General features: G+C 40.3%; 1 protein-coding gene across 2 annotated transcripts; it reads right to left on the reverse strand.

Annotated features, from left to right (window-relative positions):
• Window positions 1–621: 621 nt before the first annotated feature.
• Window positions 622–23,757, reverse strand: LDHB (lactate dehydrogenase B). Of its 2 annotated transcripts, none has more exons than XM_024733231.1 (8): window positions 23,635–23,757; window positions 17,638–17,772; window positions 10,606–10,723; window positions 9,002–9,175; window positions 6,918–7,091; window positions 4,836–4,953; window positions 2,314–2,437; window positions 622–988 (listed from the first exon to the last, which is right to left on the reverse strand). In XM_024733231.1, exons 2-8 carry the CDS (start codon window positions 17,764–17,766, stop codon window positions 821–823), a joined length of 1,005 nt encoding a protein of 334 aa, XP_024588999.1. In that variant the 5' UTR covers window positions 17,767–17,772; window positions 23,635–23,757; the 3' UTR covers window positions 622–820. The 2 variants fall into 2 exon arrangements, with proteins under 2 accessions (XP_024588999.1, XP_024588998.1); XM_024733230.1 differs by lacking the exon at window positions 23,635–23,757 and adding an exon at window positions 21,969–22,106.
• Window positions 23,758–24,241: the final 484 nt, after the last annotated feature.

Below are 24,241 nucleotides of genomic sequence, written 5' to 3' on the forward strand. Positions count from 1 at the left end.
TCATTTTTCTTCATTATCAAATAGAACCAACTCTAACAAAGTTAATCCCTACTTTAGTAAGCTGTTTTAGAGGTTCTTCCTTTTAGAGAAATAAAAAGGACTTCCTTGTAAATGTCATCCATTGGTTCTAGTTCTTTCTTCAATGGTGGCAACCTTAAAATGGTAAGGCCCACAGAATGCACAAGCCCACAGAATACACAACACCAAGAGTGAACTGTAAAGTAGATGACGGGCTTTGGATGATGTCGTGTCAATGCTGGTTCAGACTGTAACAAACATACCACTCCAGTGAGTGATGTCGGTAACGGGAGACGATGCGTGTATGGAAGCAAGTGTTATGGGAAATCTCTGTATCTTCCTCTCAATTTGGCTGTGAAACTAAACCTGCTCCCCCCAAAATAAAGTCCTCAAAAAAAATCGTAACCACATCCTCAGGACAACAACAAAATCGTAGTACACGTCGTGACAAAGAATTGTAGTGCTGTTTGGCAAAAGAAGAAGATGGAATGTAGATGATAGACTTTAGGGAAATTTATGATGTGGGGGGGGAAGAATTACTGAAAAAACAAACAGACTGAAATCTTTCAGAAACCATTAAAGAAGGAATTCCAGAGACAGAAGCACACTACAATAGTTAATTTTATTTGTTCAAGGACTCATCTTGCAAGCATTAAACCAAGCTTGGGCTTTGATTCTGGGAGCCCAGATCACATACTTTGGAAGATAAGAGCAGACTGTGCTCCATGTACAGGGATGAAAACTAAAGGCTCGTGGTTAATCACACTGTAGTTTTAAGTTTCTACAGCCTAGCAGCCACAAGTCACAGGTCCTTTAGGTCCTTCTGGATGCCCCAGAGGGTGTCTGCACTTTTCTTGAGCTGCGCAATCTCATCATCCTTCAGCTTCTGGATGATAACACTGGCTAACCCCCGAGCATTCAGGACACACGGAAGGCTCAAGAAGACTTCATTCTCAATGCCATACATCCCCTGCCGCAACAAGAAAAGCAATGAGATGAGGAAACGAAACCACAGGGAAGAATGATCACAGGTACTGAGTTCGAACAGGAAGAACTGCAGGAAATTTGATAAGCATCGACTCATTCTTTAGTTTTTATCACTTACAGGCCTATATATCCCTAATACTTGTGTTTCTAATTAGACTTTATACATAGAATATACAAATACGCACTATGATAAAACTAGAATTTTATGTACTTTATTGAACTTACTGATACCTCTCTGCTTCAATACACTTTAATAGAATTTGATTATGTCTTCAAATTCAAATCACATTCAAATGTGGTTCTCACTGGGCTTCTTTCCATGAAATTTTAAGTTTCTTAAAATTCTTTAGTTAAGGAGAGCATTTCAGGTAGTAGCCAACCTACAAGGTCCAGGAAAGTAGCTGGATGCCACTCAAAGGCAAGATTCTTGCAACACCCAAGAGTTGCTGGAAAAAAATCATACAATTCCCAAAATACTGTACCGGTTTGTATTAAGTAAATTACTCAGAGGGTCAACTTAACTACATAATTAATTAAATTATTTTAGTATATTAATCAAGTCAGTTTAATATTTTTTTAAATTAACTTCGAAAGTTTTTGTATATACACCAAAGTGTAGGGAATAAACAAACTCCTATATATATGTACTCTAAGACTCAGCGATTATCCAGTTTTTGCCATACTTGCTTTTAATTATTTTGCCATAGTATCAAAAAAAACCCCCAAAACAACAAAACCCCCAAAACATCTGACACTGTGTTCTACCCCCCCAACATTTCTATATTTACCTTAGTTTCTTTGAATCTACTGCAGTTCCCCCCTTACGTTTTCACCCCTGCTGCTGACTTGTAGAAAATGAGTCCACTATCTTAGACAATGTTTTAATACAATTTTAGTTTTGTTTAAAAATAATCAATTTCTACTTAACTGTTCCATAGCTTTTGAATTAAACTCAGTTTGTTAAGGTATCAAATGCTACATACATCAAAGCCAATCTATAGTTTAATATACCAACTTGAAATGAAACTATTAAACGTATTCAGATGATCATCTGAGAATATGCTGAATAAGATTCAGAGTTAATATTTAATTTGCCACATCATACAAGGGAGAAATGTAAAAATGCATTCAATGTCTGTATAAATTTTTGCTCTTATTGTCCTAAACTTCTGTTGGAAAGGAGAAAGGCTTCCATAAAACTTTGAGATGAAAAAATAACTGTGGACTGAGACATTATCTCATCCTTCTTAAAATGAATCTACATATAGAATACTCGACTAGAAATCATAATATTTTATAACAGTTTACCTTCACCATTGTTGACACTGGGTGAATCCTGGATAGATTTTTCAACATAGATTCAATAAGATCAGCCACACTTAATCCAATAGCCCAGTTGGTGTATCCTTTTAGCTTGATGACTTCATAGGCACTAAGGAAAAAAAAAATTCATAAAAGAGATAACTGACACCAGACTCTTCGGGCTTGACTCCTGCTGTCTCTTAACTGTGTAATCTTGAGTAAAATCGACCTCAGTGTCTGCTTCTGTAAAATAAGGATAACAATGGTATCTACTTCATAAGTTTGTTAAATGGGTTAATATATATGTAAAATGTTTAAAATTTTAAAACTTCATGGTAGGTGCTATGTAAATGCTTTGACAAATTTAAGTAGTTTATTGTATAAATGACTATAAAGTCACAGAGGTAAAATGTACATTTTCCAACCAATCTTCTTAAAATTCATAAAAGAGATAATTGACACCAGACTCTTTGGGTTTGACTCCTGCTGTCTCTTAACTGTAATCTTGAATAAAATCTACCTGTCTCAGTGTCTGCTTCTGTAAAATAAGGATAACAATGGTATCTACTTCATAAGTTTGTTAAATGGGTTAATATATATGTAAAATGTTTAAAATTTTAAAACTTCATGGTAGGTGCTATGTAAATGCTTTGACAAATTTAAGTAGTTTATTGTATAAATGACTATAAAGTCACAGAGGTAAAATGTACATTTTCCAACCAATCTTCTTATTCATAAACATCAATATTTCCAAAGATATTAATGAAATCAGGGAACAATGAAAGTAAAAGAACCTTCACATTCAAAGGACAAAATATACTTTGATTTTCAGGTCCATTTGAGGCCACTAACCATTGTCACCTAAAATACCATGACCAACTAACTTAGAGAAAAGTATTGGCAACACCTTGCCCGGCAACTTTCTGAGCACAAATTATACCTTTTGAAACCCACAAAGGCACTTGTACTTGAGAATTAGGTAGGAGGAGGTAACTGGGTATTAAAAAATTGGGATTTAATGCAATCTATCACCGATTAAAAGAACTTGGGAAAGTTATATTACCTGGGTGAGCCCTAGTTTTCTCGTTTATAAAATAAAGGGTTGGACTTCCCTGGTGGCGCAGTGGTTAAGAATCCACTTGCCAATGCAGGGGACGCGGGTTCAAGCCCTGGTCCGGGAAGATCCCATATGCCGCGGAGCAACTAAGCCCGTGTGCCGCAACTACTGAGCCTGCGCTCTAGAGCCCATGAGCCACAACTACTGAGCCTGCACTCTACAGCCCACAAACCACAGCTACTGAAGCCCGCGAGCCTAGAGCCCGAGCTCCGCAACCAGAGAAGCCACCACACCGCAACGAAGAGAAGCCCCCGCTCGCCGCAACCAGAGAAAGCCTGAGCACAGCAACGAAGACCCAACACAGCCAAAAATAAAATAAATAAAGTTGAACTAAACAAAATGATTCCATATTCGAGATATCAGCTAGTCTTACAACAACAATTTTCTGAAAATAGAAGCTAATGTTTCTTGAGTGCTTACCAATGATAAGTATGTGTGATTTAACTCAATTTTTACAATAACTTAAATACCTTATGACTTTACAGAGGAGAAAACTGAGATTCAGCTTAAGGGTTAAATGGCTTCCCAAGACTATACAGTTAGTGTCAGTGCTAGAATTTCAATCTAAGCCCACATTCTTTACTCTGGTCCAAAATGACACCTTATTTTAGGATAAACATGAAGGTCATAGAAAGAGAAGACAGTAACAAAAGGCAGTTTCAAAGAGGGAGAGGAGGACATCCTTGGTTGGGTGTGGAAAGATAAATACAGCACAGCTTAAACACTAGCAGCAATCAATCAGTAAGTTATTTAATGCAATTATGACACTAATAGTGTCTAGGTTTACTTTTCTAAATAAGCCAACCTTATGTGTCAACAGTAGGTATTTTGAAAGCCTTTCTCACTTGTTAATTCCATGTCCCACTCCTGTTACTTCTACAATAGAATTTCTCTAGAAAAATATTTGCTTTCCCTAGGGGGACCAGCATAGCAAATTTGACCAGTATAAGTTAGTCTTGCCTGTTTCAGAAGATAATAGCTGCATAGTTACTATTATATATTGAGTTTATTTAAAAGATAAGAAAAAATAGAAAGAAAAATATAACAGAAAAAATAATAAAAAGAAAAAAACACCCCCCCCCCCCAAAAAAAGAGTAATTTAAAAAAAGAAAAACAGGAAAAAAAGCAAGAACAAAAAACAAACAAACAAAAAACTTTTAAGCTTATCTGAACAGGCAGCCATGGGAAGCGTTCACAATTTTGTCTAACATGATACTAAAAAAAAGAAAAAAACCCCCCCCCCCCCAAAACAAAGAGTAATTTAAAAAAAGAAAAACAGGAAAAAAAGCAAGAACAAAAAACAAACAAACAAAAAACTTTTAAGCTTATCTGAACAGGCAGCCATGGGAAGCGTTCACAATTTTGTCTAACATGATACTAATTGTCTTAAATCAAGCTCCCTCCTATGTACCTTTCAACCACCATCTTGTGCACTTCCTTCCAATTTTCACTATCATCGTCCGTTCCCATTTCTGGATTCAGTTCCTGGAGAGAAACACCTGCCACATTCACCCCACTCCACACAGCCACTGCGGGGGAAAAAATAAATACACAAACATTTTATCTATCTCTGACCTTATTTTTAAAAAAATCTTTTCTTCTCTTAGTTCAGATTTCACCCCTGTTGCAAGTTACCCACTTACTGCTCCAGTGACAACTGACTCCAATACACTTCCCTGCAAAGGCTGACATTTGCCCTCAAATCTGACCTTTTAACTTTCAACCGTTTTGGCGCAAACAGAATTGCTGGGTAAAGCTTACAGACATTATGAAATTCTTGCCTTTCCCTAGGTTTGTGAACTCCTAAGGGATTCTAGTTTGGGACTACTCTAAACTTTGGGTTTGAGGAATTAACTTTTTGCCTGCTTATTTTTCAAATATAAGCCCCCTTTATTCCTAGAGTGAAGTAAAAAACAAAAGAATTCTTGGAAAACACCCAAGTATCGTCTAATTTTCTCTTATCATGCTCTAAGTTCAGTCCATTTCTGGAAAGAAACTCCATGTAACCACAATGAATTGCTCTGGTCTTAACCGCACCAAATATTTCCTTCCAAGAATGCCCCCAAAGGCATAGCAGACAAAGGTGTTATCATTGACTCTATCTTTTGGAGGCTCTGATGCACCAAAACACCCCGTTACCTATTCTGAACACCTCTTGCCCAGCCAAAAGGCATATAAAGATGGATTAAAATATGCTCTGTACCATGGACAAGTTGAGAATTTACTAGGAGAAACAGTTAGTAAAGGACACTAAAGCAATGGGATATGTTCTTACGGAGCGATGAAGAAAGTGTAATAAAACATAAATAAGGGTCTACTTAATGTAGGGGAAAATCAAATGTCAGAAAGCGCTACAAAAAATATGCGTTTGAACCGGACCTTGAAAAATAAGTATGTGTTCCTTAGGGACCTTTGAAGGAAAACACTTAGATTCAGAAAATAAGAGCAGAGCCCTGGGGTAAAGGCTAGAACCAACTGTGAAGGGCAAAGCTGCCCATGGCCAAACAAGACCATGTTTCAGTCCACAACTTTTGCTAATTCAGGGTAACTGTTGAGAAAACTACAGCATTTTCCTGGTTTTTGTTGAAGACTATGAAATCTACATAATCATGCCTAAGTGAGCATAGTTTAATTCTCTTTCATTTTATGTACACAGTATAGATCAATAGGGAAATGGGGGGGGGGAGATGTTTTGGAAAAAATGACACAGTAATGAGTAAATAAAACATTGGATAGGAATCAGAAGACATGATTCTAGCTACAGTTATGCCACTAGCCAGCTAAAGGATCTTCAACATGTAAGGTCACTTCCAGATCTGTGTTTCTAGCAATTGTGATAACTAGCACTGAGTTTTTACTGTACACCAGACATTGTACTACTTTATACAGCATATAAATTCAGGAAAATCGTTGGACATGAGAAACTCTTGACTGAAGTGGTACAATGTGTCAGAAAAAAAAAAAGTCAGCATCATCATATAAGAAAGCACCAATGCAATAATTTTAAGACCAAATTCTTTCAGTACCAAAGTAAACTCTACCAAAATCACAGTACTAACTCTCACTAAATTCAAAGGAAAATTTACACCTTAACCTTTTAGGGAGAAAATAGCCCCTTGCATATTGGGCAAAACTGAATTTAGTAAAACAAAGACTATCATTCTGTTTTGGATTATGACAGTTTTACACCATAAGCCTATACAATGTATAAAATTCAACGTTTAAGAGGAAATGATGGAATTAGAATATGTTTGACAACCATCATAATTTATTTAGGCAAGAATCCTAAGTGGATACTAAACTTAGCAGGCAAAAAGTTGATGAGGAATCAGATATTTACCTAGTCAGTATCAAAGTAACCTCCCACAATTACTTATTAGTAATGTGAAGTACATGAAAATATAGAAAATATAATGTAAAAACAAACAAAACAGTCAGAATGGCAAGAACACCACATAAGTACACAGTAAATATTGTCCTTTTTTTTTTTTACCACTTGAGTCGCCATGTTCTCCCAAAATCCATCCGTGGCAGCTGCTGGGATGAATGCCAAGTTTTTCAGCCATAAGATAGCGAAATCTAGCAGAATCCAGATTACATCCACTTCCGATCACATGGTGCTTGGGTAATCCACTTAGTTTCCAGGTAACATATGTGAGAATGTCCACTAAAAATTTAAAAAATAATGTATGTAAGTACATCAAAACTGATTTCAACTGCTATGTCAATTAATGGGTTCCCTGGTTTACTCCTCTCACACTGCCCCATCCTCCAAATAAGATGTGCCCAGAAAGATGTAAATACTTGACTTTTCATAATGAGAGATGACGGGAGTTAGAAAGACAGGAAAAAAACTTAAGTTTTATAGTAAGAGAGATTGTAAAACATGGGAAATGCAATATTGCGGTTTTTATTTACATTATTACTTGAAACAAGAATAATAAAAGAGTCTTGCAGATTAATTTACTATATATGGAAAGAAAAAGAAAAGGGGTTGAGTTAGTTCATCACTTAAGTTTCTCCCAATGCTAACATTCCACGATTATAACAACCGTCATGAGAAACCAAAAGCTATCAGTTACTAAACTACCAAGGCATGCTGCTATAAATTTCCCTGGGAACAAGATACTATTCAGTAAACAGCTGTGATAATACAGGGTATTAACATTTTCTACTATTTATTGAAAGGAATTCTATGACACAGCCTTTATTCTTGTGTGGCACAGAGACTGCAAAGCTAAAACCTGCTGGGCTAGAGGAGATCACAGCACTTACAGGCTAAGCTGTGCAGAGTAGGAAAACGTGCACACAAGGAAGGCAAGTCTCCACCTCCACTCCCACATATAGACACCGGCTGAGATATTTTAAGGTCATTTTGGCCTGGATATTATAAACTCTTCCTTGGCAACTTTGACTCAGTAGGAGTGACCCCCTGGAGGGTTAAGACTTTGAAGCTATACCTGGAAAAGCTGTATAACCAGTTAATACTGTCTGCCTTAAGCACAGGATGCGGCACAAGCTCATCTGTGTCTCCTGTTTGTCATTCATGTTCCACATCTATCTGCCACCCTCTATTTATGAGAACTTTTAGATGCAAGGTTGAGCTATTTAGGAAACTCTTAATCCAGGATTACAGAGAATAATACTAAAATAATATCTGGTCTTGCTGGCTCCCAACTCTCAATATCCCATAAATGAGGGAATTCCCTGGCGGTCCAATGGTTAGGACTCTGTGCTTTCATTGCTGAGGGCCGGGGTTCAATCCCTGGTCTGGGACCAAGATCCCATAAGCCACACGGTGCGGCTAAAACAAGCAAACAAACAACAACAAACCCGCCGTAAATTAGAAGGATCTTCTTGGCTCTTATTCACAATCTTTCTCAATGTGAAGTGTCAGAGATAATTAGTAGCTTTACCATTTTATCACTGTACCTGCTGTGCTCACCAGTAAATAGTAAGCTTGATGGCAAATTGTAGGCAAAAGAAGTGTGAAACAGAGAGTGAATTTTGACTGTTTGGGTTGAAAAAATGCAATTCTTTCTAACCAGAAGTTTTCAAGTTACAACATTTGATGTTAAGCATGTATTTGTCCATCAATACAGTCTATTTCTATCTTTAAACCTAGACTAATTAATGGCTTTCTTAAACTCTTCAAATTCAATCAACTCAATTTTCAAGAAGTTTAGAAATAAATAAGAAGATTAGAAAGCATTTTCTGGAAAACAGTAGGTCAAATATGCTAAAATATTTCATCCAAATTGGAGTCACATTCAAATGCTTCATTATGCATCCCAGGATAATCTTGATAGAAAAGTTTAAAAGCTTTTAGACTTTACAACAAAGCCAGATAAAACAAGCAGATGAAATTGCTTTATATAAAACTCTTCTCACATTCTTAAGCATGTGGCCTGGGACGGTGTCATTGGTTTTGCAAACACCACTCTTTTGTGGCCAAAAACAGAAGACACGTGAATTGTTCCTGCCAGCAGACACCAGAACAGACTTTAAGTTAAAAAAAAAAAAAAATCCAAAATATTGAATTTAACAGAACTGAACCTTAAGGCATTATAGTAATACCTGGGTTAGAAACCACAATTATGATGCAGTCAGGACTGTACTTGACGATCTGAGGAATGATGAACTTGAAGACATTAACATTCCTCTGCACCAGATTCAGACGACTTTCTCCCTCTTGCTGGCGAACTCCTGCAGTTACCACCACGATCTTGGAATTGGCGGTCACAGAGTAATCTTGAAGGAGAGGAAGAAAAGTACTTTACATACAACTCTTCATCAAAACATGTTGTATAATATGCTCTAGGAATCTATACATAAGCTCCCAGAACGTACGTGAGAATTACATTTTCTGTATAAGGTGCTGAGTTGCAACACCAATGTTCTGTGGCTTCTTCCTCCTTGAGTGATGTGGAAACATTCCAACTGTAACACTGGCTCAGAAAATGGACCCGGGAAGGAAGCATGGCCCTAAATTATGTTTCTGGCTAACAAATGCAAAATGCTATTGGCTTTAGAGAAGATTATACTGTCAGTAATAATACAAAGCATAAACACAGTGAGTCCAAAGTTCAACAGGCAGCCCTCCAACAAAAAAGCAATTTAAAGGTAACTGCAGACTTGTAATGTTAATTCAATCTATGAAGGGAAGGAAGGCACTCCAGTGTTCTTGGCTAGAATTTAATGTCTAATACTCAATATTTTAAAGAAGCTTATTTTTTTTTTTTTTTTTTGCGGTACGCGGGCCTCTCTTACTGCTGTGGCCTCTCCAGTTGCGGAGCACAGGCTCCGGACGTGCAGGCCCAGCGGCCATGGCTCACGGGCCCAGACACTCTGCGGCACGCGGGATCCTCCCGGACCGGGGCACGAACCTGTGTCCCCCGCGGGCTCCCAACCACTGTGCCACCAGGGAAGCCCAAGAAGCTTGTTCATTTTTAGCAGTGAGTCCCTCTAGAAAATAGTTTATTTTTTCCTCAAGGAAGTGCACCCTTTCCCAAATTATAGACATTTTGATTTGATGTGGTCATTAGACTCAATAGCTATGGATGATTCAAACCATGTCCCTATGTGACTTTTCAGTTACTAATACTTTATCAGCTTCCTCTTCCACAAAATGGAGGTAATAGTATCCATCTCTCATAGGGCTGCTGTGAAGATGAGATATGCAAAGTTTCACATTAGCATACCCAGAATGCTAATACTTCAGTGAATAACAGCTATTATTAGTAGCATTGTTAGGAATTATTTTGGGCCCACATTTCTACATCTGTAGGCACAGCTGTGCTGTGGTGACAGTGTCACAGCATAAATCCATTAATCCAGGACAAAGATGGCTAGAATATGAATTTAGTTAATTTCTTCAAGGCACTCAAATTACCTTGTGCAGTATTTTTTTCAGATCTAAAACATCCCCGTTCTCAGGTATGTGTAAACAAGCATTAGGATCCAATTTCCTAAACTGTTATATGTACCAAATGTGTGGAAGGCAGTGGGAGAGGGACTACAGAGGTAATAACAATTATGTTTGTTTTTGAGGATGAATTGGACCCAGAAGGAAAGGAGAAACTACCAACACTAGATTCACCAGGATGGGAAAACCGATCTTCTATAAAGGAGTGAGGATATCGATTTATTATTTGATCACTTTGGGCATGAAATGAGACTACCTTTGTCTGCCACGATTTTTGGTGTCTGAAGGAATAAGCTCCCATGCTGCAGGTCCATCATTTCTCCTTTGAGTTTATCTTCCAAAACATCCACAAGAGCAAGTTCATCAGTGAGAGACTACAAACACAAAAACAGCTGTTAGGACTGGAAGCCGCTCTAGGATACCTCAGCTGCCGGCACAAGCCAGAGACTGTTGAAATGGCAAAGTAACCAATGTCTAAAAATCTAGACAAGAATTTTACCATGGAGTTAGGTGTGCTCTTTAAAAACAATTTCATGATAAAATGTCTTAAATAGCAAACTATTAATATTTAAGATACCAATTTTTCAGAATTTCACCTTCTGGTACCCAACTGGCATTCAATGAGCATGATGCAAATTGCTTTAAGAATCCGAAGACATGTTTGGATGGGGTTGTTTGTTTTTTTGTTATTGAGCTGCATGAGCTGCTTATAAATTTTGGAGATTAATCCTTTGTCAGTTGCTTCATTTGCAAATATTTTCTCCCATTCTGAGGGTTATCTTTTGGTCTTGTTTATGGTTGCCTTTGCGGCGCAAAAGCTTTGAAGTTTCATTAGGTCCCATTTGTTTATTTTTGTTTTTAGGGGTAAGACAGGAATAAAGACACAGACCTACTAGAGAACAGACTTGAGGATATGGCGAGGGAGAAGGGTAAGCTGTGACAAAGCGAGAGAGAGGCATGGACATATATACACTACCAAACGTAAGGTAGATAGCTAGTGGGAAGCAGCCGCACAGCACCGGGAGATCAGCTCGGTGCTTTGTGACCGCCTGGAGGGGTGGGATAGGGAGGGTGGGAGGGAGGGAGACGCAAGAGGGAGGAGATACGGGACCATATGTATATGTATAACTGATTCACTTTGTTATAAAGCAGAAACTAACACACCATTGTAAAGCAATTATACTCCAATAAAGATGTAAAAAAAAAAAAAAAAAGAATCTGCAGACATGAAACCAGTGTGGCTCAACAGTGGCCTCAGGGTGCACAAGTTTTCATATTCATGGGGGATGGTGGTGAAAAAGAGACAGAGACCTAGAAACAACCTTGGGCAGTGTGTCCATCCCGAAGGTCACCCCCCAGTTTGGAGGGGTTTTTGAGAGGGCAGATTTAGTTTAAAACCATCAAGAGGTTGAGTTCACTTTAGAGCTGGCTTTGAAGCCCTGGGTGAAGCTAGGAATCCTCAGGTGGGCTCTGACCGACTTGAACATCCTGGTGGGGAAAGGAAGGAGTCATGGACACAGGGGTCCAGGGCTAGTGAATTCTCTATGCATGACTAACCCAAACTTGCCCAGTCTCAGAGTTCTCTTATTTTCTATTCCGACTGTCACCTGTGCCATCCAACCCAAGAAAAACCGTAAATCAATAATCATGTCCATTCTTCAGCAAGTCAACCTTTTCTTCTCAGAAGAATGAAGGGGAGAGGGTGTCAATCTAATTGCATCTAAATAACTTTTCAGCTTTTAAAGTTGGCTGTCTTGTGAAAGCTCATAATTTACAAACTCTTTAAAAAGTAGTTATCCTTCCCATTGAAACATGGCCCAAATCCTGGCCTTTACTGGTTTTAGCAAAAAACCGGGCTGTTAGCAAAATAATTAGCTTAATATGATATATCACACTTAACAGTGCAAATACCTCTTTGATAGTGAGATCAGCTAGGTAAAGGGTAAATAAAGGGTGTTGATGGGAAAAAAGCGTTAAGTAACTGGGGTTCAGGAAGCACTTTGAAGGCTACGATAGAATAATCCAGGGTAGAAATGGAGGGGTCAGTGAGGCTTTGAGCAGCAGAGGGAGAAGCAAAGAGAGGTGAGGCAGCCATTAAGAAAACTTGACCAGGCTAAGCTGCCAACAAAGCAGGTTCCGCTCCCCATAGGAGGCAAGGAATGAACACTGTCCCGTTTCTAGAAGTCCAGTGGCAGCTGGCCTCAAGCAGTGAGCCGCAATAGGCCTGCTTGTGAGGGTTTCCCTGAGACTCAAGCCTCCCTGTGACTGAATGTGTTCTTAGTTCCAAGCAACTGATTCACTTGCAAGCTTCTGAAATGACCCTTTTATGAGCTGGGTGGGGGTTACTCGGTAAATATTTTCTCATTTCCATGTATGTCAAATACTGGCATTAATGTTCACCCATTTTCACTTCAACTCATGTTTCAACACTTTAAAAATGGTTTCGTTCCTCTGCAGCCTCTGACAAGACCACACAAAACCCTCATTTGTGTTTCGGAAGCCCTAAAACCATACAAGAGAACGTAATAACCGTTCCGTCAAGGTCCTGAGCACCAGGAATGCCACTCTTATTTTGGGAGCATCACATGGGTGCTGTGAAAGTCAACGGGGCACAACAATTTGGGGCTTAAGTGGAAAAGGATGTCACAGGATCTCAGATCCTGTGTTTCGTTTCAGTGGGTAGAGAATTGTCTGAGAAGTACATAGTCAGCTGGCAAGGAAGGAAGAGATCCAACACTTTGAGAAAATAATTGCAGCGCTGAATTTAGCTGCATCTGTGGGACTAAATATCCTCCCAGTGGGAGGCAGGCAAATAGAAGATGTGTGACTAAGTACTGACACTTTGGCTTAAAGAAATCTCCTTCTGCATTCACATAGTGTATATCAGCCATACGTATATTCCACTTACGCTGCAAATATATTTTAAAATGTTTGATACATCAAGGGTTAGATTCATCGCAAAAGCAGTACCTTATTAAGGAACGAGATCAGTTAGAAGCCAAGAACATTGCTGCTGGAACCTTGTTTAATATACTACAAAAATTGTCTCTTAATCTAAAACTCCATGTGGACAAGACACAGCCATAATCTACCGCTTGGCCCTCTTAGCTAGTAAATTACTGCTGCCAGTGGCTTAATATTTGATGGCTGCATTTTTATATTCAAGTGTTTAGCTTGCATGACATTTTGTTGGAGGAAAAGGTATAACTTTTTCCAAATAATTAGCTAAATGGACAAACAGCGTTTATTCAATAATTTGTTTTTCTTCTGCTCTGGAATTGCCACTTTTCATTAAATACTCTTCGGTCCTGTTTCTGGGCTTTGAGTCTGTTACATTAACCTGTCTATTCTTGTACAGACACCAAATTCTAATTAAGTCTCGCTTTTAGGCCAAGTCTTGCACGGCAAAAACTACTTTGCAGTATGTAATTACATTGCTCCTTCTAAGAGACTCCTTATGCTGGGTTTGTACCACAAGAATGTGGCTACAGTTGACTGAATCAAGAACAGACACTCAAACCAAAAACAGCTGCACAGAGGCTAAGGGTGGAATAACTGCATGGAACTTCTGTATGACCTTGACAACATGACGGGATCTTCGCAGCCAAAACACAGAGCTCGTGATTGGTAGGGGTGGCAGAAGAAGCCATGAAAAAGGAAAAGCTATGATCAAAATCTGACCAGCTCTAAGTGCAGTTTCTTCATAATAGCAGGAATATCCATTTATTTAATACATATTTACTACTGAATGTGCCAGGCATTATTCTACTAACGAGGAATACAGTCATGAACAAATCTGGCAGTGCCTGCCCTCATGGAATGTACCAGGAAGGGAATAGGAGTGAAGCATACAGTTTAGGATGACTCTGATAATGGAAGTGCTATAAACAGGGCAAGGCAGGGTGAAGTTAAAGGGAAGGGAAGGACGCTTACTTGGTATTGGACAGTCAGGGAAGGTCTGCCCACAAAAGCGTGACGTGAATGATGGGAGGGAGTGAACTCTGATGGTCTAGAGCAGTCATTCCAGGGGAAGGGAAATCAAGTACTAAAAGGGTTTAAGCAGCCATGAGCTTGGTGTTTTGAAGAAAGAGGGCAGAAGGTAAGAGATGAAAAGTCAGAGACAGCACCACCACACTGCACCGGAAAGGCGCTCCTGACCCTCTGAATGGCGCCCCCCGGAGGTGTGCACCCCACCTTGCTCTGAGAGACAGGCAGGGAAAGATCCTTGACGCCTCATTGCATATTATGTATGCCTGTAGTTGACGTGCACTGTTTACACTATCAGAAAGTTCTAAGTAGGGAAGCTATTTTTATAAAAGCTCACGATGGTTTCCATGTTGGCAATGAGGCTGGGGAGAGTGTGGAAGAGAAGCAGAGAACACCGGTGTCTTTGTAATGGTGGACGTTGTACTCGGGAGCCTCAGCTGCCTCCACGGGCCCGGTTAAGGCGTGGGCCTGCTCAACCTCTGTCCCTGGTGCCCCAGCTTTGTTCACTTTCTGGGCCAAAGCAGTGTGTGTCCTCTGCAAAGCACACTGGTGATGGACTCAGAGACTGGATCCAGCACTTAGGATCTCTGAGATCTTAATCAAGGGGCTTAATCTTTCTGAGTTTGTCCTTTTCCAACAGTAATATAGAGATGACAATATCCCCTAGAACTTTTCTAGAGGAATAAGGTAACATGCAGACACCTGACACAATGGCACTGTTAGTTCCCTTTCTTATTGAACCAGTGGGGTTTATAATCCTTACCAAAGAGTAATAACAACTTTGACTCTAATTCTTCCCCATTAAAAGAAGATTTAAACACTTCTGAGTAATAAAATGGTCTTTCAATAAGGCAGTCCTTCCTTCACAGCAGCTCAATGGGAAGATTCCTACTGGTGTTAGGGGCCCAGTCTGTTCTCTCGATCACTAGAATTGGGCCAAAGTATTATATAACTGCAGAGAGGAGAGTCTCAACTAAATTATTTACCCAAGAGGATTTTAGATTTACACTTAAAACAATCAGCGAGGTACTCCTTATAGAATCATGACAGCTCAGATATAGTTTCCTGAAAATCCAAATTCTCAGATTAGCAGGAGGAATGAAAAATCTTTAGCTAGTGTTTTAGTAATACATTTATGTCTGGGGGGATGGGAGAGATAAAGTAGGAGCTTGGGATTAACATATACACACTACTATATATAAAATAGATAAGCAAGGACCTACTGTATCATACAGGGCATGATACTCAATATTTTGTAATAACCTATAATGGAAAAGAATCTGAAAAAGATATATCTGAATAATCACTTTGCTGTACACTTGAAACTAAAACACAACACTGTAAATCAACTATACTTCAATTAAAAGAAAAATACACGTCTTTAATTGCCCCAATACTAGCATAGAATGAAAAGAAACTGCGGAGTCACTATGGTTAAGCGTTCAGAGTCCTGGGCTCAAAATACAGCTCTACCATTACCAGCTGTGTGACAATAGGCAGGCCACTTAATCTAATGAAGCCACAGCTACCTCATCTGGAAACAGGATATGAACAGTTCCCATTTCTTGAGATTGTTGTTTAAAATGAAGCATTTTAGTCAAAGCACTTCAAACATGGTACGTATTTTAAAAGAAAGGTAAGCTGGAATACTTTTCATTTTTACTGGTATGAAGGATGAACACTAAATTGTGATTATTTAAATTCCCTGCAATTTGGGAAGCAGCTCTCCTAAATGAGGGGAACCTAGCCAATGAAAACTAGCAAGAAAAAAATGCCAAAGAATAAAACTTTCATTGGTGTGCACTACATATTTTAGTTGATTTCTTTGATGACTTTTTCCTCAGTGAAGATTCAGAATCTGTTGCTTTAGAAGTTAAATTTTGTAAATAGAAATATGCTCGGCTAGGAGTTATTCAAGCAGCCTTCACATACAATACAAATGGACAGTGTGCTCTACGGAAGGCCAGGCAGCATTTAGGGGAGGGGTTCCCCTAAAAAACATTTAAGACAGCCTTCAGAAAGAACAAGGATCAATTCAACGAGGTAAGTAAGAATACAGGAAGCAAACTAAAAGTCTATGGAGGTATCTGGGGAAAATATAATCTGGAGGAGTAGAGGGTGCTAGTAGCATGTTGTCAGTGTTAAATCTGATGTTGATAATTGAACTATGTGAGAATGTCCTATCTTGAGGAAATGTACTCTGACAGACAGAAGGAAAGGAAGGGCACATTTGCATTTATTCTCTAATGGTTCAGAAAAAAGTCCATACATGTGTGCACACGTGCGTGCACCCACACCTACACACACACACACAAATATGTTAAGAATTGGTAAACATGGGTGAAGTGAATATGGAAGTTTTATTTTTTTTATAGTCTTGCAAATTTTTCTGTAAATCTGAAATCATTTCAAAATAAAATGACTGGGTGGGGGTCTGAGGGGAATAATAGGATATTTCCATGACCTCAAAAAGCGACTGTGCAGATTATTTATTAACTATAGAGGGCTAACGGACCTTTGCAGTGGAGAAGTCTGACAGTTACCACTTCAACCAGAGGACTCCTGGGCACCACCAGTCATGAGACAAAATTGTGATGCATTGTGAAGGATGTGCCAGCACCCCACCTCCCAAACCTAACCTGAACCCAATTACAAGGAAACATCAGACCACCATAAATTGAGGGGCATCCTACAGAACCGATGGGGACTCTACAAACGTATCAATGACGTGACAGACAAAGAATGGCTCAGTTCCAAATTAAAGAAGAAGAAAGAGACATGACAAGTATATAAAAATATGATCTTGGATTAGGGGAGAAAAGGCAGGATTCTGATAGTTGGAGAACATTTAATCTGGGTACTACATATTAGATAATAGCATTTTATCAGTATTAAATTTCCTGAGCACAGTAACTCTACTGTGTCAGATAGGAAGAATGTCATTCTCTCAGGAAATACATGCTAATGTGTTTAAAGGTGAAGTATCACGATGCCTACAACTTATCTTTTGAAGATACAATCAAATTCTCAGATACCTAAAGAGACTGTATACACATGCTGAATTATCTATCACATATGGTGTTGTTTTGTTTTTGTTAATTAATTTTTATTGGAGTATAGTTGCTTTACAATGTTGTGTCAGTTTCTGCTGTACAGCAAAGGGAATCAGCTATATGTATACATATATACCCTCCTTTTTGGATTTCCTTCCCATTTAGGTCACCACAGAGCACTGAGTAGAGTTCCCTGTGCTATACAGTAGGTTCTCATTAGTATGTATGGTGTTCTTGAAAGTACGTACCTTTCCCAGAATGCTAATGGCACATGCCATACCAACTTGTCCAACACCCACTACAGTGATCTTATTGTTTGGGACCGTTGCCTCTTCTTCTGCAACTGGTGCGATCAGTTTTTCCTTAAGAGTTGCCATTGTGCCCTGAAAGAAAATAATCAAAATATTACACGTGTCCACATGAGAAACCTGTGTGGGAATTTGTAATGTTACTGTTGCAAGTTTGAACTAAAATACATTTTCAAAGGAGCATAATGGTATTCTAGAGCACAGAATATATTTTTAAAAAACAATGTGATCAACCATATTAACAAATTGAAGGAGAAAAAACGTGATCATCTCAATAGATGAAGAAAAAGGTTTCAACAAAATTCAACACCCATTTATGATAAAAAACCCTCAAGAAACTAGGCACAGAGAGAACTGACCTCAACATAATAAAGGCCATATAAGACAAACCCACAGCCAACATCATTCTCAATGGTGAAAAACTGAAACCATTTCCTCTAAGATCAGGAACAAGACAAGGTTGTCCACTCTCACCACTATTATTCAACATAGTTTTGGAAGATTTAGCCATAGCAATCAGAGAAGAAAACAAAATAAAAGGAATCCAAATCGGAAAAGAAGAAATAAAGCTGTCACTGTTTGCAGATGACATGATACTCTATACAGAGAATCCTAAAGATGCTACAAGAAAACTACTAGAACTAATCAATGAATTTGGGAAAGTAGCAAGATACAAAATTAATGCACAGAAATTTCTTGCATACCTATACACTGATGATGAAAAAACTGAAAGAGAAATTAAGGGAACACTCCCATTTACCATTGCAACAAAAAGAATAAAATAATAAAAATAGCATACAACCCAGCAATCCCACTACTGGGCATATACCCTGAGAAAACCATAATTCAAAAAGAGTTATGTACCACAATGTTCATTGCAGCTCTATTTACAATAGCCAGGACATGGAAGCAACCTAAGTGTCCATCGACAGATGAATGGATAAAGAAGATGTGGCACATATATACAACGGAATATTACTTAGCCATAAAAAGAAACAAAATTGAGTTATTTGTAGTGAGATGGATGGACCTAGAGTCTGTCATACAGAGTGAAGTTAAGTCAGAAAGAGAAAAACAAATACCGTATGATAACATATATATATGGAAATCTAAAACAAAACAAAACAGATTCTGAAGAACCTAGCGGCAGGACAGGAATAAAGACATAGATGTAGAGAATGGACTTGAGGACACAGGGAGGGGGAAGGGTAAGCTGGGACGAAATGAAACACTGGCATGGACATATATACACTACCAAATGTAAAATAGATAGCTAGTGGGAAGCAGCCGCATAGCACAGGGAGATCAGCTCCGGTGCTTTGTGAGGACCTAAAGGGGTGGGATAGGAAGGGTGGGAGATGCAAGAGAGAGGCGATATGGGGATATATGTATACATATACTGATTCACTTTGTTATACAGCAGAAACTAACACAATGTTGTAAAGCAATTATACTCCAATAAAGATGTTTAAAAAAAAAAAAACCATGTTAACCCATTAACAAAAAACAAGACAAAAACCTCCTTGAAGCCCGTTAGAATTTGGGTCCGTCTCTTCAGCCTGTCCTTGCTTTTCTAATAGTATTTAACAAAGTTGCAACAATTTTGTCTTGTGGCCATTCATTTACTGGCTAAACAACATGAATAATATTTAGATTTAGATTAGTGGATTTGTTTCTATGACCCCTATAAAGTATTTATTTGTAACTATTTAAGTTAGAGCCCAGTATTAACCCATATTTAAGCTTGGGCTAAAAGAATGGCCAGTTATGAATATAATTTCTACTACCAGTGGTTATTATCACTCTTAGAAGATAGGGACCAACTGGTCCTTCTATTTTCTTCTTCTATTGAAGTTTCACTTAAAATTTGTCACAGTGTACTGGACATACTATGTGTGCTTAAATACAGTGACAATGGTGATGAATAATGTTTATGCAAAATCTGCAGAAAATATCACTCTGAATTCCTTTTAGTGCACCTTGGAAGCTTATTGGAAGGTGGGTACTCATTAAATTTTTTTTTCAGGGGGTCACATTAGGAGAATATCAGCCTTTGAGTGAGTTTCTTTCCAGCCATTAAGAAAAAGCCAAAAAGGAAAAGTTAAAAAAATGGAAACTGTTAGAAAACATTTATACAGTAACACCAATTTCATCTGTGCCATCAGCTCAGTGTTCTGGATAACTAAAACAAAAGGCAAAATTTATTGTATCAACCCGCTTTCTTAAACAAAGAGGGTACAGATCATAAAAAAGCCCTTTCTTCAGAATTAAGTATCATTTATAATTGTAACCCATTATATAGTATTTGTGTTTGCCTTTTACTTTTAATGCTAAACTGTTAACTTAGAGGACAATGTCCCTGTTTCAAACTGTACCCCTGCTTCCCTCTCGTTTTTTGTTTCTCATCTGCAAAGGATGAAGTAACAAAACCTAGTTTAGTAATTGTATATGTTAAGTAAGAGTTGGTAAGGCTCCAAGTTGGAATAAAGTACTTGATTTGGAGATAACTTTAACAACTGTTTCATTCTATAGCTATTTTTTTCCCAAAAAACTATTTTCCCCCAAACATGAGGGACTAAACTCAGATTATTTTGCCTTTACAAAGCCTATTTGCAGTTTTCTCCTCCGTGCTAGAGAAAAAAGAAATATACAATGGTGTACAACTGTCTCCACAAATAGATGACCTTAACAATGAAATTCACATGTCCTGCATATTGCGCAGAAGCAGAAGGATGCCGCCTCTCTTGGTGAACAGATACGCACAGATTTTCTTTATTATGTTATTTTCACTAGCTGGTTTGTTTAAGATCCTTTAGGTATACAGAGGATCCAGTAAAGCAGTGGAAAACAAAAATCCAGAAAGACTGCTATAGAAATACAGATTAGTTGTCCAGATAGATCTTTTAAACTATTTGGGGAATTTCAGAAATGACAGTGTAGAAGCTTGAGGAAGTACAGATTTTCTCTCAGATCTTTCTAGAGAAAAAGCAATTTAATTTTGTTTTTTCCCCTCTTAACAGGGGTTCTAACAGGAGTTGTAAGAAATTAGAAGAAAATATTTTATGTTATACACAGGAGTGCCTCAAGACCAGAGTGGTGGCTTGTAAGGGAAAAGAATGCTAAACAGGGTAAAAATTACCTCTGATGTTTGGTCCTTTACATCCCCACCCTCCTGTCCCTTCTGTGGATATAAATCATTAGAAATGAACCCGGGCTTTTAAGTTCAGCAACAAAGCTCTACTTTGCAAACTAACCATTTTTTTTTTTAAATAGGCTCAGCGGCCATGGCTCACGGGCCCAGCCGCTCCACGGCATGTGGGATCCTCCGGGACCGGGGCACGAATCCGTGTCCCCTGCATCGGTAGGCGGACTCTCAACCACTGCGCCACCAGGGAAACCCCCGGACTAACCTTTTAAAGAGCCCAGTTTTGCCGTGCGATACCTTCACTAGTAAGCGCCGGCTCTTCCCCTCCTCCTACCGCCGCAGGCCCCAGCTGCAAAGGCTGTGCAGGCCACCCACGGGCCACCTCTTCCTCTTGTCGCCCGCAGAGGAGAGCGCACGTCACAAGGGGAGGCAGCAACTACGGATCTCCCCGGACAAGGTCTCTAGGGCGAAAAAGTCTAGGCCTTCCTCACGCTCAACACCCAAAGCTGGCAAATAAAGCACCCGAAGCACCAAGAAAAGAAGCCAGAAACGAGCCGGCCCATCGCTCCGGCAAGGGCTGCGTGTGCCGCAGCCTGGGAGAGGCTGGAGGGCAGGGCCAAGATCGTCCTTCACCCTCAACCCCGAAAAGCCGGGCATTTCTCCATTCCCATGGTAATGGACGCCAATCCCCAGGCTCACGATCCGCCAGCCTCACAGGTCACCTGGCCCCTTCTCCCTCCTCCAGCTCCTCAAGCACGTGTCCGGGCTCCCGCCAGCAGGCACCGCGGGTGATGCGGCCGCCATGAACCCATCAAGGACACGCAGGGTCCGGGATTACCTGCAAATGCAACACGTCTGTCCCCCGGGGGAGCAGGGGCTGGCGGCGAGCACTGAAGCGTGGCGGACAAAGCCCGGGGGCTCGGTCGCAGCCCCTCCGCCCCGCCCTGCTCCCCAGCCCAGGGCACGGCCCCCGCCCCAACCCGAGTCCGGATGCTCAGGGCTACAGGCCCGGGAGCGCAGATGTCCTTCCTGGTCCTTCCCCCAGTCTTGCTACACAAGGATTCCCTTCCACGTCCCACCCAGTCTGCTCGAGAGCCAGGATTCAGGGTCCCGAGCAGAAACCTACCAGGGGAGAGAAAGTTCTCGAGACGGCGGTAAGGGTCGCACGGAGAAGACAAAGTCAGCAGCGTGCGTCTCCTTCAGCGCAGGATCCGCAAGGAGGGAGGAGGAGGCGGGGCCCGCCCCTCGGCCGCCTCTGAGCTTCCTCTATTGTGATTGGAAATCCGAGCCCCGCCCACCCCTCCCCTCGGCTCGCTCAGTGCCCTTCAAGGACAAGGACTCAAATGTGCCCACGCCCTCCCGCGGCCCAGTTGAGAGGGTCACCTTATGTCGGCTAAGGCGGGCTCCCTCTCAGCCAGTCTCATGGCAGCTTACAGACTTTTCCACACAGAGGCTGCCTTATTTCTAAACCCTGACCACCTTTGACCCTTTCGGACTCTCACGCTCTTGTTTGGATAAGTTTAGTCCCAATAGAAGTAAATTTCTGTTTTGCGTTCCACATCCACTTCAGGGGACCACTGTTCTGAGCTGAGATGCTGGTGGTGTGTGTTCGTTCCCCTGGAATAAAACTGCTGCTTCTGGATGTTTTCTAAAAATAAAATTAGATTTTCATTTCTCGTCATCTTCGATATAAAGTTTATTTGATGCAAGGGTTTTTCCCACCTTAACTCAGCAAATATGCAACAACTACCTACTAGTTGCCTGCGAAACCAGTGAGGCCTAGGGCCTGCCTTCTGAAGTTCTCTACCCATCTGTACGGTCTCAGGGGCAGATAATGGGGCCACCAGTAAAATGCAGTTTCTCTTTCAGTCCCTGAGCGACTCCGAAGCTGCATGTTGCCATTCGTCTCTGTGTCTCCAGTACCCAGCCCAGTGCCTCAATACGGTGTCGGTGAATGAGTGAATGAATAAACGAATGATGAATGAATGACTAAGCGGGTGAAGGTATCTTAAAGATTCGGCTTCAGTTGTGTGTGTCTTTATTAAAATGCTTTTATTTTATTAAAACGCCCTGTATTTGAAAGGGTTTTTTTTGCTATTTATTTTTGGTAAATGGCCATCAATCCTATGCCTTAATTTCATCTCAGTGTCAAGCATGGAAGGTACACAAATGTATATATCACGATGCCTATTGAGATGCTCCCGGTCCCTAGGAGATAGACAAGCAGGCAAACTCTTTCAATTACAATACGATGTGATGTGGTAACAGAGATTTGGCTAAAATACAATAAAAATTCAAAGAGAACAGCCACTGGACTTCCCTGGTGGTGCAATGGTTAAGAATCCGCCTGCCAATGCAGGGGACATGATTTGATCCCTGAAGCTCGCACGCCTACAGCCTGTACTCTGCAACAAGAGAAGCCACTGCAATGAGAAGCCAGCGCACTGCAACAAAGAGTAGCCCCTGCTCACCACAACAAGAGAAAGCCCACGTGGAGCAAAGAAGACCCAACACAGCCAAAAAAAAAAAGGGGGGGGGGACAGCCACTGAGAAAAGGGGTGTCTAGAGGAATTGATAAACCTCAAACTCCAGAATTAGAGGCCAGTTAGTGGGGACTTCAATGCCCCCAAAGGCACCGTCTAGTTACAAACTGAAACGTGATGATCAGGGAGAGGAAGGGCTTGGTGGATAACCTCGAATGTATTATTACATTCATCTTGAATCTGAGTTTGAAGCAAGATGAGCAAGTCACTCTAGCAAGAAATGTAGAAGCCACCCTAGATCTTTCTCACCTGTTTTCCAAAACAGTCACTCTACATCTCCTGTAGACTTCTAAATATCTCTGCAGTTTTTCCTTCTTGCCACTGTTAGACCCAAACGGTCTACGAGGGATTCCAACTCGCCCAAAAACCGTCAAGAGTCGAGAGCCGTTGCAACACGCAAGAGGTTTATTAGGAGCCGTTGCACCGGGGTTCCCTGAACCTCACGCAGGAGGCCGACGGGGAACCCCTTAAAGCGGAATCACATACTTTTTATAGGTTTATTTACTCATAGGGCGGGTATATTCTCACAATGATTGGGTAAATGTGGTGACTTTTGAATTCATTGGCTTAGGAACTTTTGCCCCACCTTCTGGCCGTTACAGTTGTTTGTTCATTGTGGCGGTTAGGGCGTATGCCTGTTACGGGCAACTGGAAAATTACCCGCTGGCTGGAAAGTCCCCGTCAACTGAAAAACTCCAAGAATTGGTTTCGATAGGGAGAAGAATTGGTTTCGATAGGGAGAAGGAGTGGCGCACGATAGGGAGAAGAATTGGTTTCGATAGGGAGAAGGAGTGGCGCAAGAGTTTGGTTTACGGGAACAAGTGAGGGGGTGGAAAGTCCCTAAAGGCCCCACACC

Source organism: Neophocaena asiaeorientalis, unplaced genomic scaffold (genome assembly GCF_003031525.2).
Source record: "Neophocaena asiaeorientalis asiaeorientalis breed wild unplaced genomic scaffold, Neophocaena_asiaeorientalis_V1.1 scaffold150, whole genome shotgun sequence".
NCBI classification, from domain to species: domain Eukaryota; kingdom Metazoa; phylum Chordata; class Mammalia; order Artiodactyla; family Phocoenidae; genus Neophocaena; species Neophocaena asiaeorientalis.